Here is a 17,765-nt window from a genome sequence, read left to right as displayed (position 1 = left end):
GAAGCTTCAGGAACAGCAGTCCCGTTTTATGCCTCTGATTGAGATGTCTGTCTGATTTATGCTGTCTGATTGAGACAAAACTTTCAGGGTAGGAGTGACACCCATGCAGAATGTTTTTATGGCAATTGTGACGTCATAAGTCACGTGGTATGGCAGCCATCTTGGATTAAAAGCAAATAATTAAAAAATTATTTCTCGGAAACCGCTGAATGGAAAAATTTGAAACTTGGCACATTGGCAAGGACTCCCAATGGGGAACAAAAGCCAAAATGTTTTAATCGAATTCCTTATCATAAAAATCTGAAATTGCATGCACATGATCTATGACCCATTTGTATTGAAATATTAAATTTATGACATCATAGGTCACATGGTTTGGCAGCCATTTTGGATTGAAGGAAAATATTAAATAATTATATCTCTGAAACCGTTCACCCTATCGATGCAAAGTTTTACAAATATCATCTAACAGCACTGTTGCATATAGTTTGAAAATGATGATGTCATAGGTCACGTGGTTTGGCAGCCATCTTGAATAGAAAAACAAACCTTATCCGATCAAAACGAAACTTCACAAACGTGATCCCCTACCCATACATATGCAGAGGCGTATCATATGCACTCTGCATATGTATGGGTAGGGGATCACGTGATGGTGGCATCTACCCATTGTGGGACTATGCGGAGGCATATTGGCGACACAGTCGCATTGTTCTGGTTATTTCGACAATTATTCACATTAATGTTGAACTGATGCATAATTTAACCACCTCGTCCATTATTTGGATTAAATAATGTCGATGTTCGTCAGTGTACTACCATGGTTAACTCATAACGCACTGTAAACTAAATGGCATCGAGGTTCAGGCCCTTTCGGATGCTGGTTCCCAAACAAGCAGAGCAAACAGAGACTGGCTACAAGATAGCTTGCCAGACACCGTTGTAAGACCAGTGGAAGAAATCCTACAGGAGGGATTGTGATTAAAGGCATGCAAATGGAAGCCCCATTCCATTTGAAGGATGGTTTGAAGCACAGTGTAAGCTTAAAAACGGTGGCAGAGAAATGCCCATTTTAGTCCGTGTTGTGGTCAGTAAGGGACCAGTGACAGACCCAATAATTGGCGTCAACGTAATTTCAAAGTTGATGTTTCAGAAAAAGGCCAAATCTGACGATATAGTCGTGCCACCGGGGTCATTCATTTCTTTGTTTCCGGAACTGAGCCAACCACAAATATGAACAGTCAACCAGACTGTGCAGAATCGAGAGGAGGGACAAGTTTCCATGCGTACAGGCCGTCACCATACTCAAATTCTTCCTGGGAGAACAACGAATATGCCTGATGTTGGTTCTCATCCATTTGCAGTCAAAACAAGCACACTGTGAGAAACTGACCAAGAACAGTGCTGGCCAGAAGGGGAGACAGTGAAACCTTTTTATAAACTTAGTCCAGGCTCCTATGAGAGATAACACATGGAACATATAATAAGGGGAGCAGGAGACAAGAGGGGGAGAGAGGGGGAAGTACAACAGTAGGGAACAGGGACATCGGGAGATCCCTGAAGGAGAGAGGGCTTGGGTGGGGTATACGGGATAAACAAGATGGACACAACAAGGACGGTATATTCAGGAAAGAAATCGGAATTTGAAGGAGGTGGATTTAAGGTGGATTAACGGGGGAAGAAAAGATCAAGGTTTTTGATGGGGGAAGATATGAGATGGTGGTGAACAGCTGTTTTAAAGACCTGGAGGGAAGAGTGGGATTGAAGAGTGTGCGGGAGTTCGTTCCAGAGGCGGAAAAAGATGAATGAAAGAGTGAAGGCGAGCAGAGAGTCTTGATTGTGGTAGTTTCACCAGAAGAGGTTTACTGGCAGACCTTGTGCATCCTTCAGGAATATTTGGGAGATAGAGCACAGACAGAGCAGGGGGAGCAAGGACGGAGATGAGTCGATAAAAGATAGAACGACCGCCAATCTGCATGTGGTGAGAGAGTGAAAGGCCCTCATAATCAGCTTCATCGTGCCAACAATCATCATGCCAGGAGATACCAACAATCCTAAAAGCCTTGGTTTCTGCAGCGTGAATCCGCACTCGGTATGAGGCAGGAGCACCACCCCAGAGGGGAGAGCAATACTCCATCAACACGTGGATGAAAGCTTTGTAGGTGGTGAGCAGCTCAGCAGTGCCAAGGAAGGACTTTGCAGGATGGAGGATGCCCAGTTGGTGATTGGCTTTGGAGGCCAGATTGTGGCTTTCCCAAGAAAGTTCACGGCAGGTAGTGAGACGAAAAAGCTTGAGTGACAGAACTTGTTCAAAGACGATTTTTGAGAAAGTAGATGTGAGGGTTTTCCAGACGGTCTTTTCAGAGAGACAATGTGAGAGTGTGAGATTTCTTAGATTGAAAGACGTGTTCCATGTGTTTGATCAGCTTGTAATTTTATCCAAGTCTGCAGAGAGTTGAGGCTGCTTTTTGCCCGAAACTGTCGATCTGAGGGATGAGAGATGGAACGGCAGAGGGTGGAGTCATCAGCAAAAAGATAAAGATTTTATATAGAGTCAGAAAGATCACGATGAAAATTATGAAAAGCACAGGGCCCAGAAAACTGCCTTGAGGAACTCCAGCCTGGTCAGGAAGAGGAGATGGGAGAACTCCATTTAGAGCCCCACACTGAATACGACAGGAGAAAATCCGTGAGCCATGCGTGGAGATTTCCATGGATACCACAAGATGAGAGTTTGGTGAGCATGGCGGAGTGCCAGATCTTATCAAAGGCACGAGATATGTCAAGGGAGACGGCTCTGATTTCCTGTCTGGAGTTGAGGACATCCGTCCATTGTTGAGACAGCAGAAGCAGCATGTCCAGAGTAGAGTGGCCGAGTCTGAATCCATATTGATGATCCGAGATCAAGCCATTGGAGAAAAGGAAGGATTTAATGTCAGCAGTGATGATGGATTCCATGACCTTGCTGATGATTGGGAGCAGGTTGATTGGTCTGTAGTTGCAAGGATCTGTTTTTGGAATAATTCTTGCTGCATGGTATGGCTAGTGGCCACATGGACTTAAATCTCAACCTTTTGGGAATGGAGGGGTTCGTTCCCCTTTTCTCTTTTTTGGAAGTCTGTGTTTAAAGGTATTCCCTTCATTAACAATGCTTTATCATTGATGTTGAGAAAAATGTGGTGGCAACCAGCTGTGTGGCCTTCCACATTGGGATCTGTGTAACTGAGCTCTTGGTCACAATCAGTGATGGCATGAAATGCAGTCATGCCATGATGGTAAACGCAATGCAAGGCTTTCAACTGGTTTTGTGAACAACTCTCGGTTTGATCAGAATTACTTATGGGGACATATGGACAACTCCAAACTCTCCACTGACTGATAATAATTGTTCATAATGTGCCATTACATTTTCACAACTGGATGGTATTCATAGAATACTTACCCTGCGCAATCAACTTGTTGAGAGCCAACTCTTCAGTTTTTGAACATTTTTTTCCTTTGATCCAATATGGCTGCCAGACCACGTGAGCGATGACATCATAAATTTATATTCTCGAATATAATTGTTGCATAGATCACGCTCAATACATTTCAAACTGACCAGACAAAGCGTAGCCCCTGTCGAATTATGACGTCATAATTATAGCACCAATGACGTCATTGTTAACAACACCTATTCCCATTATTCCCCAAGGGCAATACTTGACAATGAGCCATGTTTCAATTTTTTCCATGCAGCGGTTTTGGAGATATAGAGGTGCAACATTTTTCGGTTTTTCCAAGATGGCGCCTGTACCACATGACATATGACGTCATGATTATCATTAAAGTATTCCACAGGAGGAGGTGCTCCTATAGTGAAAATTTCGTGCCCATCAGACCAACAGTTGCTGAGAAAAAGAAAATTCCCAATGATCAGATAAGTGTTGTACTTGCCGAATTATGACGTCATAACAAAGGCACCGATCACATCATCATTAACATATATTATTCCCCAAGGGAAGTACTTGACAATGAGCCATGTTTCAATTTTTTCCATGGGGCGGTTTTGGGGATAAAGAGGTGCAACTTTTTTCGATTTTTTCCAGGATGGCGTCTGTACCACGTGACCTATGACGTTATAATTATCATTAAATAATTCCACAGGAGGAGTTGCACATAATCTGAAAATGTCATATCCATCTGACCAACAGTTGCAGAGGAATTTTTGTTTTATTCATAACTAGCAGAAGTACCCGGCATTGCCGGGCGGGGGAGGGGAGGGGAACGGGGGGAGGGGAGGAGAGGGGGGAGGGGGAAGGGGGAGGGGGAAAAGGAGGGGGAGGGGAGGGGGGAGGAGAGGGGGAGGGGAGGGGGGAGGAGAGGGGGAGGGAAGAAGGGGAAGGGGTAGGGGGGAAGGGGAAGGGGTAGGGGGGAGGGGAGAGGGGAGGGGAAGGGGGAGGGGGAAAAGGGAGGGGGAGGGGGGAGGGGAGGGGGAGGGGGCAGGGGGAGGGGGTGGGGGAGTGGAGGGGGGTAGCATGGAGGGGGAAGGGAGGGGGGAGGGGAAGGAGGGAAGGGGAGGACGGAGGGGGGAGGGAGGAGGACGGAAAGGGGAGGGGGAAGGGGGAGGGAAGGGGAGGGCCAGTCAACAATGACGTTGCAGTTCTCATGGTAGGAGAGCAGCACAACAATCGCGACATCGTCCTGCATCTTTGCAACAACAGCACGAAGCGGATTTTGGAGACTCACCAATCCTGTGACGCCCTCCAGTACCAGCGTTGCCGGGCGGGGGAAGGGAGACCCATACATTCCCAACCCATAAATTCGCCCTCTCGACTCAAGCTCACTCGGACAAAAGCCTCGCACAAATTACACCGTGAAGGCCCAATGGCCATGTCTATGCCACAAATCAAGTACGTGAGCGAGTCGGGCGCACTGAATTGAAAATATATAGAACGCTCATACTCCGTGAAAAGTGAAGCCGCCGTGTCGCCATCTTGGTTAGCACGACTCGACCAACTCGCTTCGCGGATCTCGTTTGTTTTGAACGTGTCCCAGATTTTAAAAGCCAGACAACTGTTAAATGCCATTTTGTGCGGCAATAAACTGCTCCAATCGGTTACGGAAAGGTTGTGGAAAGACGTTTCACAGCTGTTTCAAAGACATTTAATTCATATCGCACAAAATCGACAAAAATCGACACAAAAACACGATCGCATAAAAGGTGAAAAAACGCAATCGCTTTTCGCTCTGAATTACGTGCAAACGTGTGACGGAAATCACCATCGCCCAGCATCGAGTGCAAACCAAGATGGCGCCCGGTAGCTGCATCTCCACCTATGTGGTGTGAATGGCAATGGTCATTCTATATATTTTCAGTTCAGTGGTCTGGCGGCGGGGATGGAACATCACGTCATCGCTCTGAGCGAATCAGCGAGCTGCTCTGGGACCGGCTGAGATTCCGTGTATAATGTTCCTCGCTGAAATGCGCTGAGGTAAATATGAATAAAAAATATGGATCTCGTCAAATATTTTGAGGTAGGCCATGTTCGTCCCAGGCTCAATGGCCATGTCTATGCCAAATATCAAGCACGTGAGCCTCTCCGTTTAGGAGTCTATCGGTAATATTACACACACACACACAAACTGTGTTTTATAGAAATAGATTATCAGATCAAGCGTTGTACTTGTCGAATTATGACGTCATAATTAAAGCACCAATGACATCACCATCAACATATGTTATTCCCCTTGGTGAGTGCTTGACAATGAGCCATGTTTCAATTTTTTCCAGTGAGCGGTTTGGGAGATATAGAGGTGTAACGTTTTTCCAAGATGGCGTCCGTACCACGTGACCTATGACGTCATAATATGACTAAAAAATTGTCGGTGGAGGCGCTTCAATGGTAACATTTCGTGTCAATCGGATCAATGGTTGCCGAAAAAATGAATTTTTAAAATGCAGACACGGCACATGGCACACGGCACACGTACGCACCTGAATGCTTAACCTCGTTTTTCGCTTCGCGAGGGCAGGGTAATAACACAGACAGTGCATTTGTGCTTTACGGAGCTCTCTTTATTGCGAAACTCTTCACAAATTGAGGTTTCATGAAAAACATAGGCTGGAATCTTCTTCTGATAAACAATTTTACAACAAGGATGTTCTCCCCATATCACACATGGAAATGAAATATGGACTACAGCAACGAAAAAAAAAGAAAAAAAACCACCTTCAGAGGCCATTTTTCCCAGCAACCTAAGGAAGACCCATGATAGAAGCATGATGAGAACCAAGATCAGATTGACAATTAAGTTCTGTTACCATTAGAGTTTTTGGCATAAAATGTTCAACAATCCTGTGGTGAGAATATGGAAAACCAAATTAATAAATTTTACATTTTTTTAAAGCTGTCATTTTCTTTAAACTCAGTTTGAGGATGTGGATGGGGTTAGCATTTTGGGATTCTTGTTGTCTTTTGGCACCAATTTGCAGTTATTGTTGTGGACATTCTGATGTTCATCTTTTTCTTTCAAGTACTCAATACTTTTTTAGTACTTAAAAAAAATACTTTTTAAGTACTCAGTTCGGGTTTTCTTCATCATCCGGATTCCGTGTTGCTCTGACTATCACTGGTACAATTTCACGTTTCTTCAATTTTCAAATCTTGTTAACCTCATTTTCCATATCCTGGTATTTCAGATTTCAGCTCTCAGGAATGGATCCTCATATGTAATTTCAAATTGCCTTTTTGAGAGAAACCTTTATCACATATCGAGCATTTGTGGGATCGCTCTCCTGTATGGATCCTCATATGTGATTTCAAATTGAAGCGATGAGAGAAACCTTTATCACATATCGAGCATTTGTGGGGTCGCTCTCCTGTATGGATCCTCATATGTGATTTCAAATTGAAGCGATGAGAGAAACCTTTATCACATATCGAGCATTTGTGGGGTCGCTCTCCTGTATGGATCCTCATATGTAATTTCAAATTGCCTTTTTGAGAGAAACCTTTATCACATATCGAGCATTTGTGGGATCGCTCTCCTGTATGGATCCTCATATGTGATTTCAAATTGCTGCTTTGAGAGAAACCTTTATCACATATCGAGCATTTGTGGGGTCGCTCTCCTGTATGGATCCTCATATGTAATCTCAAATTGCTGCTTTGAGAGAAACCTTTATCACATATCGAGCATTTGTGGGGTCGCTCTCCTGTATGGATCCTCATATGTGATTTCAAATGGCCTTTTTGAGAGAAACCTTTATCACATATCGAGCATTTGTGGGGTCGCTCTCCTGTATGGATCCTCATATGTGATTTCAAATGGCCTTTTCGAGAGAAACCTTTATCACATATCGAGCATTTGTGGGGTCGCTCTCCTGTATGGATCCTCATATGTAATCTCAAATGGCTGCTTTGAGAGAAACCTTGACCACATACCGAGCATTTGTGAGGTCGCTCTCCTGTATGGATCCTCATATGCCTTTTCAATTTGTCTTTGTGAGAGAAACCCTTGTTACATATCAAACATTTGTAAGGTCTCTCTCCTGTATGGATTCTCATGTGTAATTTCAAATGCCTTTTTGTCAAGAAACCTTCATCACAGACAGAGCACTTTTGAGGGCATTTTCCAGTGTGGATCCTCATGTGTATTTTGATGTTACTCGTTGAAGAAAAATCCATTCTGCACACATTACACTTGTAACGTATTCGCCTTTCTAGAACCTTTTTGTGTTTGTTTAATTTAATATTAGTCGTTGTGTTGCAAGGCCCAGACATGCACTTGTATTTTATAGGAAGTGAGTCTTGATTTTGTGATTGTTTCTTCAAAAAAGGCTTCTTCCTCACTGTGAAGCTGCGACTGGACCTTATTTGTCCCATATTACTTCTGGTTTGTTCTACAGAAACAAAGAATATAATTTTTTTGGTCAAAATCAAAATATAAAATATTTAACACATTTCTGAAAATTATATATTTTCTCAACACAAAAGATTGTATGTTAATTTTTCCACTCACCAGTTGCAAAACAGAAAGCACTTCCGTTTGTCATGTGAATATCATCTGAATCTTCCTTTGTGGAAGTACATCTTGAATCTTCTGTGACAGATGAATCGTTGTTGGGTTGTCTGCCTTCCATATTTACAGGACGCACATCACCTGTGAACATATCAACGTCAGTGTTTTGCAGGAAATGAGGTTGAGAACCATCTCGAGAGTTCATAGAACACATTACGTCATGGAATGTGTCTGAAATTTAAATACAATAATGAAGTTAAAGATTGTTAAAAAGAAAAATTCTGGATGATAAGCGCTATTGAAACAGTCTTCTACATCACCCTTATTCACCACCCTATTTAACATGTCCAAGTACTGCTAAACCGTAGGTTATTGGAAGTAACAAGCAGGCGATTTATGTTCAACACTGTTCAATTGTTAATTCAATTTAAATAAAATAAAAATTGTAAAATTCATTTCAAAAATTTCTGGAATTCACTGGCGTTAAACGTTTGTCAAACTTTCCTTTCACAAAGCTCAGAACAAGTGTGTATCTCCCCTCAGGAGAGCCAGGAAATAATATCTCTCCACTCTCAAGACTAAACTCTCAAACCTGTCTCCCACCTCCAAATCTTGGTGGCATCTGGTCAAATCTGTTTCTGGGGTTTGTTCCCCCTCCATCCCCTCCCTTACCTCAAACGGCTACACAGCTGACTCCGGACGGGAAAAAGCTGAATTCCTCAACTCTGTGTTTGCCTCAAAATCTTGTGTTCCAAACCCATCTCTCTCTGTACACATGATACCCAGATGCTCCTGGACTCTGTGTCCTTTCCTCCTGACAAGGTGGAAAAGTTTCTGTCAACCCTCAACTCTGATTCTGCAACTGGACCAGACGGCATCAGCCCACGGGTCCTAAAACCCTGCTCTGCGGCTCTTTCACTCCCTCTCTCTGTTCTCTTCACTCTCTCTTTTGCTCAAGGTCTTCTGCCATCAGCTTGGAAATTAGCCAACATTTCCGCTTTACACAAAAGAGATGCAAAAATAAATACTTGCAACAACAGACCAATCAGCCTGCTCCCAATTAATCAGCAAAGTCATGGATTCCATCATCGCTTCTGATATGAATTTGGATCAATTTGGATTCCGACCAGGTCATTCTACTCTGGACATGCTGCTTCTGCTGTCTCAACAATGGATGGAGGTCCTCAATGCCGGACAGGAAATCAGAGCTGTCTTCCTTGACATATGTGGCGTCAGGAAGGGCATCCGGCCATAAAAACATTGCCTAAAACAGGGAACCATGATTGTCATGGGGCCCGCAAGGCTAACTCCCGCTCTAGCGGGGAAAATGGCCTTAAAACGATCATTCATTCATTCATTCTTCCTTGACATATGTCGTGCCTTTGATACAGTCTGGCACCCAGCTCTGCTCACCAAACTCTCCTCCTATGGTATCTATGGAAATCTCCACGCATGGCTTGCGGACTTCCTCTCTGGTCGTAGTCAACGTGTGGCCCTGAATGGATTTCTCTCATCTCCACTTCCTGTCCAGGCTGGAGTTCCTCGAGGCAGTGTTCTGGGCCCTGTGCTTTTTCTGGTCTTCAGCAATCATCTCTCTAACTCCCTGGAAAATCCTCTCTATCTCTTTGCTGATGACTCCACTCTCTGCCGCTCCATTCCTCATCCCTTAGATCGGCAGCCTGCAGCCTCCTCACTCTCTACAGACCTGGACAAAATCACAGACTGGTCAAACAAGTGGAACATGTCTTTCAATCCTGACAAATCTCACACTCTTGCTATGTCTCTCCAAAAAGACCGACTGGAAAACCCTCCCATCTACTTTCTCAACAATCCTCTCCAAGACGTTCTGTCGCTCAAGCTTTTGGGTCTCATTATCTGCCATGATCTTTCTTGGGAAAATGACATTGCCAAGCTGGCCTCCAAAGCCAGTCCCCGACTGGGCATCCTCTGTTGTGCGAAGTCCTTCCTTGGCACACCTGAGCTGCTCACCACATACAAGGCTTTCATCTGCAGCTCAATGGAATACTGTTCCCCCCTCTGGGCCGGTGCTCCTGCCTCACACCTAGCTCGGCTTCACGCTGTTGAAGCCAAAGCTTTCAGAATAATTGGAATCTCCTGCGATGAAGCTAACTCCGAGGGCCTATCACTCACTCACCGCAGGCAGGTTGGTGGTCTTTCTGTCTTCTACCGACTCCTCTCTGGCCTTGCTCCCCCAGCTCTCTCTGTGCTCTGTCCCCCAAATATTCCTACAGGTCGCACAAGATCTGCCAGCAACCCTCTTATGGTTAAACTGCCAAAATCTAGGCTCTCTGCTCACCTTCACTCTTTCATTCCACTTTTTTCCCACCTCTGGAACAAACTCCCCCACTCCCTTCAATCCCACTCCTCCCTCCAGGTCTTTAAAACAGCTGTTCACCACCATCTCTTATCTTCCCCCATCCAAAACCGTGATCTTTTCTACCCCCACTAATTCACCCCAAATCCACTTTTTCGAAATTCCAACTTCTTTCCTGGAAGCCCTTGAATGAATATGAATGAATGATCGTTTTAAGGCCATTTTCCCCGCTAGAGCGGGGGTTAGCCTTGCGGGCCCCATGACAATCATAGTTCCCTGTTTGAGGCAGTGTTTTTATGGCCGGATGCCCTTCCTGACGCCAACCCTTGGTCGCCTCTTACGATGCGCAGGGATACGGTGTACCTATTCTAAATCGGGGTACACACCGTGATCATTCATCCCAGCAAGCTGGTACTCAATTTGCCGACCTCGGAAGAATGACAGGCTGAGTCAACCCCCTGGCGTTAATTCAGCGATCGACCGGGATTCGAACCCAGGATCCTAGGATCCCAAGCCGGCACCCTAACCGCTAAGCCAACACCAGGCTTGTGTCCATATGTTTTATACCTCTCCCACCTCCCCCCAAGCCCTCTCCCTCCCACATTTCTCTCGATGTCCCTGCTCTGAAATGTTGTGTTTGTGTCCTTCCCCCTCTCTCCCCATCTTGTCTATCGCTCCCCTTATTTTGTGTTTTATGTGTCGGTTTGTGTCGGTTTGACTTTTTGTGTGATTAATGTTAGCTCTTTCACGAGCCTCGATCTTCTATGCAAAAAAAAAAAAAAAAAAAAAACTGTAGGGAATATGCTAATTCCATTGTATGTCATTCCCTCTGTGAACATCCCGGTGTCCCTTATGGCAATACATCCCTTCGACATTAGATCGATCCATTAGTGCACACATAAATTAATTCCCCCTCTGCCACAAGACGATAAAACTGACCGGAAGAACCAACAGGAAGCGGCTGCGTACAACGGCGCCATAGCCAGCAGACATTGGCCAAGCAGGTAATAGCCACGCCCAGAAGAGCTCGTGATTGACAGAAGGGGGAGGGGCGAGCAACACCAAGAGCACTGATTGGAGAGTAAAGAAGGACTTGTGATTGGCCACCGACCAATGGCATGGGAGCAGGGCGCCAAGCGCTCGGCAAATGGGAGGGGACGTGTAGATCAGAAGATTTGGGAAGACTAGAAACGATGCACTGATTGGGGGAGATAGAGAGCTGACGTCAGAGGACATCTGATAAAAGTGAGAAGAGATCGACATTTTCTCTCTTCGTTCTTCGACCCTCTCTTCCTTCATCTCTCTTCGCCCCTTCGCCTCTGCCTATCTTCGCCTCCGCCTTTCTCTTCCCTTCTTGCCTTCTCGTTCCCGTGTGGACCTTTGCCTGTTGAGCGCCGACGATCATCCGCCCTGGTTATTCATCGCGCGGGAACACAAGGCTTGCTGCGCACCGGCGGACGTTGGCCCGGCAGCGTGCGCGCGAGAGGTGTCATCGAGGCCTGGTCGCGCCGACGGCTGAACAGTTCCCGAGGATCGGATCATGCCCGGACTGCACGCTCGGGGTCTGAACGACGAGCCTGAACGGACCTGACTGTCAGACAGATAAGACGCATCACACCAAAACAACGATTTGATTTTATTCATCCTTCCATTGTTCTTGTACCAGTTCACTGGTAATTCCCTGCTCGTCGTTAAAGGCGGCAAAAAGGGTTGGCGTCAGGAAGGGCATCCGGCCGTAAAACATTGCTTCAAAAAAGGGGACCGAAAAACAACAAAAACCACGGTTCCCGAAAAAGGCCAACCCCCGCTTGCGGGGAAAAATGGCCTCTAAAGGTGGTTTTTTTTCTTCCATTGTTCTGTATTTGAAGTGAGGTGTTGGGACATCCCAATTTAGGATTTAGTGTTTACCATTGCGTTTCCTTGTCCCAATAGTTCTTGTAAATAAACCTGTTTATTATTTTCCCTTTCTATTCGAAATCCGTGTTCGGTTTGAATTATTTCCCTCAGGTTGAAGACGCGTGCGGACCGTCAAGTAAATCTCGCCGCTTCTTCCTCTTTCCTTCTACCTCCCGCGCGTGTATAGCAAATCCGCCATTGATGCCTCGTTAAGCTCGTTTCCATCCGCGATTCCCCGGTCTTAACTGAGGGGCAATCACACGACAATACACACACACACACACAATTGCAAAACCCTGTCTCCTGCTGTGCGGCGGAAGGACTAATTATTGGATCCGCATCTGGACCTTCACCAAAATCTAACCAATACTTCCTCGTCACACACGTGACCTGTCCACCAAGTTTCGTCAGAATCCATCCACAATGTTTTGAGATATCCTGCTTACAGACAAACAGACAAAGGTGAAAACACAACCTCCACCTACCTTTCGTGGCAGAGGTAAAAAAAAAAAAAAAATCACACAACATAAAGGGTACTTCTTGACATTCTATTTTGAATTTAAAAAATACGTCACGTACCAGACTTGGGTGTGAATCCATGATCCTGAAATTGGAGAATGCAGAAACCACGGAGCCCGATCCCACAGAAACCAGAAACGTCGTCCCGGTCCACGTTTTGGGATCCGAAAACCTTTTCACAGAAACTGGAAAGTTCCCGAATAACATTCTCAAAGGTGACGAAAACACTTCCCAAAAGAGAAGAACCTGCAATCTGGACATCTTGTGGCTTCGAAAAAGAATCCATAAATGTACAGAAGTCAGCATACATCGCAAATTGTAATTTCTCTTTGGAGAGAGAGAGGAGCTCGGCCCGTAATGGATCCGACTCAGCACAAGCTCGAATAACCTTCTGGTCCTCAATTCCGAGCTTGTCCATCACTGCTCGGGCTGTTTCTGCTCTCAGGCCTTGGGACTTGAGCCATTCCAAGAAGTTCTCCATTTCACCGATTACCTGCCAAGGATACAATGTTTATATTAATCACGGAAAAGTTATACATGTTATTTACTTTACTCACTTTGGAACGTTTTGTGAGTTATTATCTTATCCAATTTGATCACGTGTCCAGATAAACGGTAAACGTATCCACCTTGATCACCACATTCACACCGACAGTTTACCTCAGAGACACCCACACTCACCTCTGAGTTGTGAAGCATTTTATTAATTATTATCAACTTAATCAGCTATAATTACCTCAGACAACGAGAGTATCCATCGAGTTTATTAATTATTACCTCAGTTTGATCACCTATAAGTATAATTACCTCAATCTTGATCATCCGTGTAAATCATCCAGTTGTTTCACGTTCGACTCGAGTCCGTCAATGTGTAAACTTTAAAATTAAATACAATCAGTGATGGTGGTTTCCCGCTCATCAACGCGATTACCTGAGTCCATCGACCCAGCACGGATCTCAATGAGGGACTGACGGACCAAGTGTTCGAATTGAACCTTAGAAAAGGAGAATCTCTCGGAACAGATTTTCAAATGGAGAAAGATGGAAAATGAAAAGTTTGATTCTCGAGCTCACTGATCCGACATGCTATTCTTCTTCTTCAGTCACAATCTTCGACGCCATGTTTGACGAAATGAACGAACGTGTGAATCACGGTTCCTTCTTTCTCCGTCATTGTACATTTGTCATGTTCAAACATTTCCCCTCATCAAACACAATAATTCTACATTTCTCATGAATAACTTGATAATCCCTAAACCCGGTCACGAGTACAGACACGTTACCTCACCTCTGATGAAATTTGAGAAATCTGCAAGTTACGTGATTACGTCCGAGCTAAAAGGGAGGAGCTTAATCGTGCGACGTAAAACGCGATGACGCATGATTCGCAGGACGAGAGCGTAATCCCCCATCCAGTCCAGGGGCGAAGCCATGGGCATGGATTTGAAGGGGAGGGGTGCACCAAGCCATAGCGCCGAAGGAGGGTGGGGGAGGTGGTGAATGGGGGTCTCAGGGTCCTTCCCCAGGGAATATTTAAAAATTGATCGTCAGAAACGGTTAGGTATTTCGTGCGTTCTTGGAAGTTTCTGCAGTTCCTTGTCCCTGGTCCAACAGTTCAACAGATTCGTGATGAATAATGGCGAGATCAACGAACTGGTGAAACGACGTGTGCCTGTGTGTGTTTTTACCGTCGCACTTGGGGTGTTGTATAATATTTGTAATCGGCGGGGGCGGGGGGGGGGGTGCGCACCACTGCACCCTCCGGGATCCGCCAGTACAGTCAGTCTCAGCATGTACGATATTGTATTTATTTAATATTCGCAAATAGCTTTTCCTCTTCTTTTGAGTTTAAATACCGTTCTTTTTCAGAGTCCCAAGGATCTATATACACCACGCATCTAAACACTGTAGCAGAGGACGACAAGTTCCGGTAAACTTTGCAAGGTTTGATCTGTTTCTTCAACGAATCTTAAACCCGAATAGTCGCGTTGAGGATTCTTATGGTTCAACCGGCATGGTATATCCGGGATGTGTTCCGTTAGCAAGCGGCTTGCTGTCGCTTTCCAAGCCATCCGTTCCGTATTAGACCGTGGGCCAAACTGGCAAAATGTGTCTATTTTTTTACTTTTGTGACCCACATCTGGAATCTTGCTGAAATTTTGCAAATATTTAGTTAAAAAATTATGAGGAATTCATAACTCGTCAGTGCAAAAAGTTGCACATTAATTAGTTATGTTAATTAGCAAAAACTATAACGGCATATTGTGTCCATTATTTTATAATCTGTGTATAACTGAATGGGAATTCTAAATATAAAGTATGTAGAGATGGGGAAACTGTCCAGGAGTGTGGGTGATCGAGGTCCTACACACACATACACACACACACACACACACACACGTACACACACATACACACACACCCAAACACACACACACACCCAAACACACTCAAACATACACATACACACACACACACCCAAACACACACACATAAACACACACACACACACACACACACACACACGTACACACACATGCACACACACATAAACACACACACACACACACACACACACTCAAACACACACATACACACACACACCCAAACACACACAAACACAGACACATACACACACACAAACACAGACACACACACACATACACACACACACACACACAAACCCAAACACACACACACATAAACACACAAACATACACACACACACACACACACACCAACCACGCACCACACACCAGAGGCAGAGACACACACAGAGAGACACAGAGAGAAACACATAGACACACAGAGAGACACACAGAGAGAAACACATAGACACACATAGACAAGACATACACACACATAGACATACACACATACACTCACATACATACATACATACTGTTAAGGCTGAACAACAACTCGGGCCTGGGGCGGAAGTGCCTTTTTTTCTCTTTCTGCCGTTTTGTGTGCGAGTTCGCAAATCGTCATTTTTCTCCGTTGTATTTTATTTTGAGTATTCGCTCATTCTGCGGATGTGAACACCTGGTACGTTGTTATCCTACTGTGAAATGCCTCTTTGTAACGTTTTAAACATTGACATTCTTCGTGGTTGTTTATTTGCGATTTGTTGCTCGATTGTTCCTTTCTGTTTGTACAAATTAATATATTTTCTGTATGATTTGTTCATTCCAGAACAAAACGGCATTTTTTGACAAGGTTGTCGTCACGTTCTTGTTCATACGCCCTCCGGCGTGGTACAGTTAGGTCACCAAGCAGCTGTGCATTGTTTTATTCAAATGGTTGTACTTCCTCTGTTTCGTCGAACTGGTCACCTCCTCGACCCCTGGCGGCCGACAATGGATGAGCACTTGGAGTCGTCACTGCAACTCGCGTCTTCGTTCCCAAGGGCTTTCCTCGAGAGAGAGTTGTGGACACAGAGAGACAGGTTCTCCATTGTCCAGATTCCCCTGTCCGACTAAAGGGTAATTGATACTCACCATCGGCTCCGCTGGACCAATCACCCGTATAGCCAGAAGTCCAAAGCCCCCTTAGGAGTTCAACCAACACCGACGTCAGTTGCTATTGGTGATCTGGTCTACCTTCATGCCGATGGCAACAAATCTCAGGTCCCCCAACGCTACTTGGTTACCTGTGTCGAGGATGGCTGGTGCACTATTCGCAAGTTCATCGGTTCCCAGCTACGTAGCACAACTTATGGAGTCAAGAGATCTGAGTGCTTCCTTCCACGTCCCGTCCCTTCTACGCTGATCTTACAGTTTACTCTACTTCCGACCTTCATCACACCGGTCACGGTGATCGCTCTCCTCTGACTGATTCTGTTCTTATCGACCCTAACATACCAGTTGAGCTGTCTACCCCTTCCACAGCTCCAATGCTGGCGACTATGGAGCCCATGATCCAAACGCAGCGGCCTACGATGGATCCACCAGTTCTGCCCCAATCACCGGCTCTGGAACAAATCCCTGAATTGCCTCTTGGTGTAGAGATACCAATACCTGATCCAGATCCCGGGTCTTCCTCGCCTAGTCATGTGCCGCAGACCCCGGTCCAGGGCACCATAATCCCATGTGATCCCATAACACCAGCTTTTACCACACCTACCCAGCCATTTGCTTGTCCCTCTAGCCCGGTTTCATCAGCGCCCACTTTGAGGCACTCAACGTGACAGACGCCTTCCAAAACATCAAAGAGATTACATACTTCAGCAATGATGTGAATAATTTGGGAGCAGAATAAACCCCATTTTCAAGAGGATAGTCTGCCCCTATAATGACCCTGTAATGACCACTGTATCTAACATCTGTTGCACCTGTCTGGTCAAATCCAGACCTGTCTCGTCAAATCTAACATCTGTCTGGTCAAATCCGTTTCTGGTGTTTGTTCCCCCTCCATCCCCTCCCTTACTTCAAATGGCTACACAGTTGACACCGCACGTGACAAAGCCGAATGCCTCAACTCTGTGTTTGCCTCAAAATCATGTGTCCCAAACCCATCTCTCTCTGTTCCCACCTTTCCCAGTCGAACCCAACTGCTCCTGGACTCTGTGTCCTTCTCTCCTGACAAGGTGGAGAAGTTTTTATCAAACCTCGACTCTGATTCTGCAACTGGACCAGATGGCATCAGCCCTCGGGTCCTAAAATCCTGCTCTGCCGCTCTATCTCACCCTCTCTCTGTTCTTTTCACCCTCTCTTTTGCTCAAGGTCATCTGCCAGCATCTTTGAAATCAGCAAACATTACCGCTTTACACAAAAAAGGTGCAAAAACAGATCCTTGCAACTACAGACCAATCAGCCTGCTCCCAATTAGTAGCAAAGTCATGGAATCCATCATTGTTTAAGATATCAAATCCTTCCTCTTCTCCAATGGCTTGATCTCTGATCATCAATTTGGATTCAGACCAGGTCATTCTGCTCTGGACATGTTGCTTCTGCTGTCTCAACAATGGATGGAGGTCCTCAATGCCAAACAGGAAATCAGAGCTGTCTCA

At 45.2% G+C, this 17,765-nt stretch overlaps 1 protein-coding gene across 2 annotated transcripts; it reads right to left on the bottom strand.

The window, feature by feature from the left end:
• Positions 1-6,039: 6,039 nt before the first annotated feature.
• On the bottom strand, positions 6,040-14,065 carry LOC137415446 (uncharacterized). Of its 2 annotated transcripts, none has more exons than XM_078782529.1 (4): positions 13,562-14,065; positions 12,815-13,247; positions 8,005-8,145; positions 6,040-7,885 (listed from the first exon to the last, which is right to left on the bottom strand). In XM_078782529.1, exons 1-4 carry the CDS (start codon positions 13,574-13,576, stop codon positions 6,693-6,695), a joined length of 1,782 nt encoding a protein of 593 aa, XP_078638655.1. In that variant the 5' UTR covers positions 13,577-14,065; the 3' UTR covers positions 6,040-6,692. The 2 variants fall into 2 exon arrangements, with proteins under 2 accessions (XP_078638655.1, XP_078638656.1); XM_078782530.1 differs by having other exon boundaries at positions 14,043-14,059.
• Between the last annotated feature and the right edge of the window lie 3,700 nt (positions 14,066-17,765).

This window comes from Myxine glutinosa, chromosome 7 (assembly GCF_964187855.1).
Source record: "Myxine glutinosa chromosome 7, kmMyxGlut1.1, whole genome shotgun sequence".
NCBI lineage: Eukaryota > Metazoa > Chordata > Myxini > Myxiniformes > Myxinidae > Myxine > Myxine glutinosa.
The sequence above is the reverse complement of the archived record's forward strand: the minus strand, read 5'-3'. Positions and strand labels throughout refer to the sequence as shown.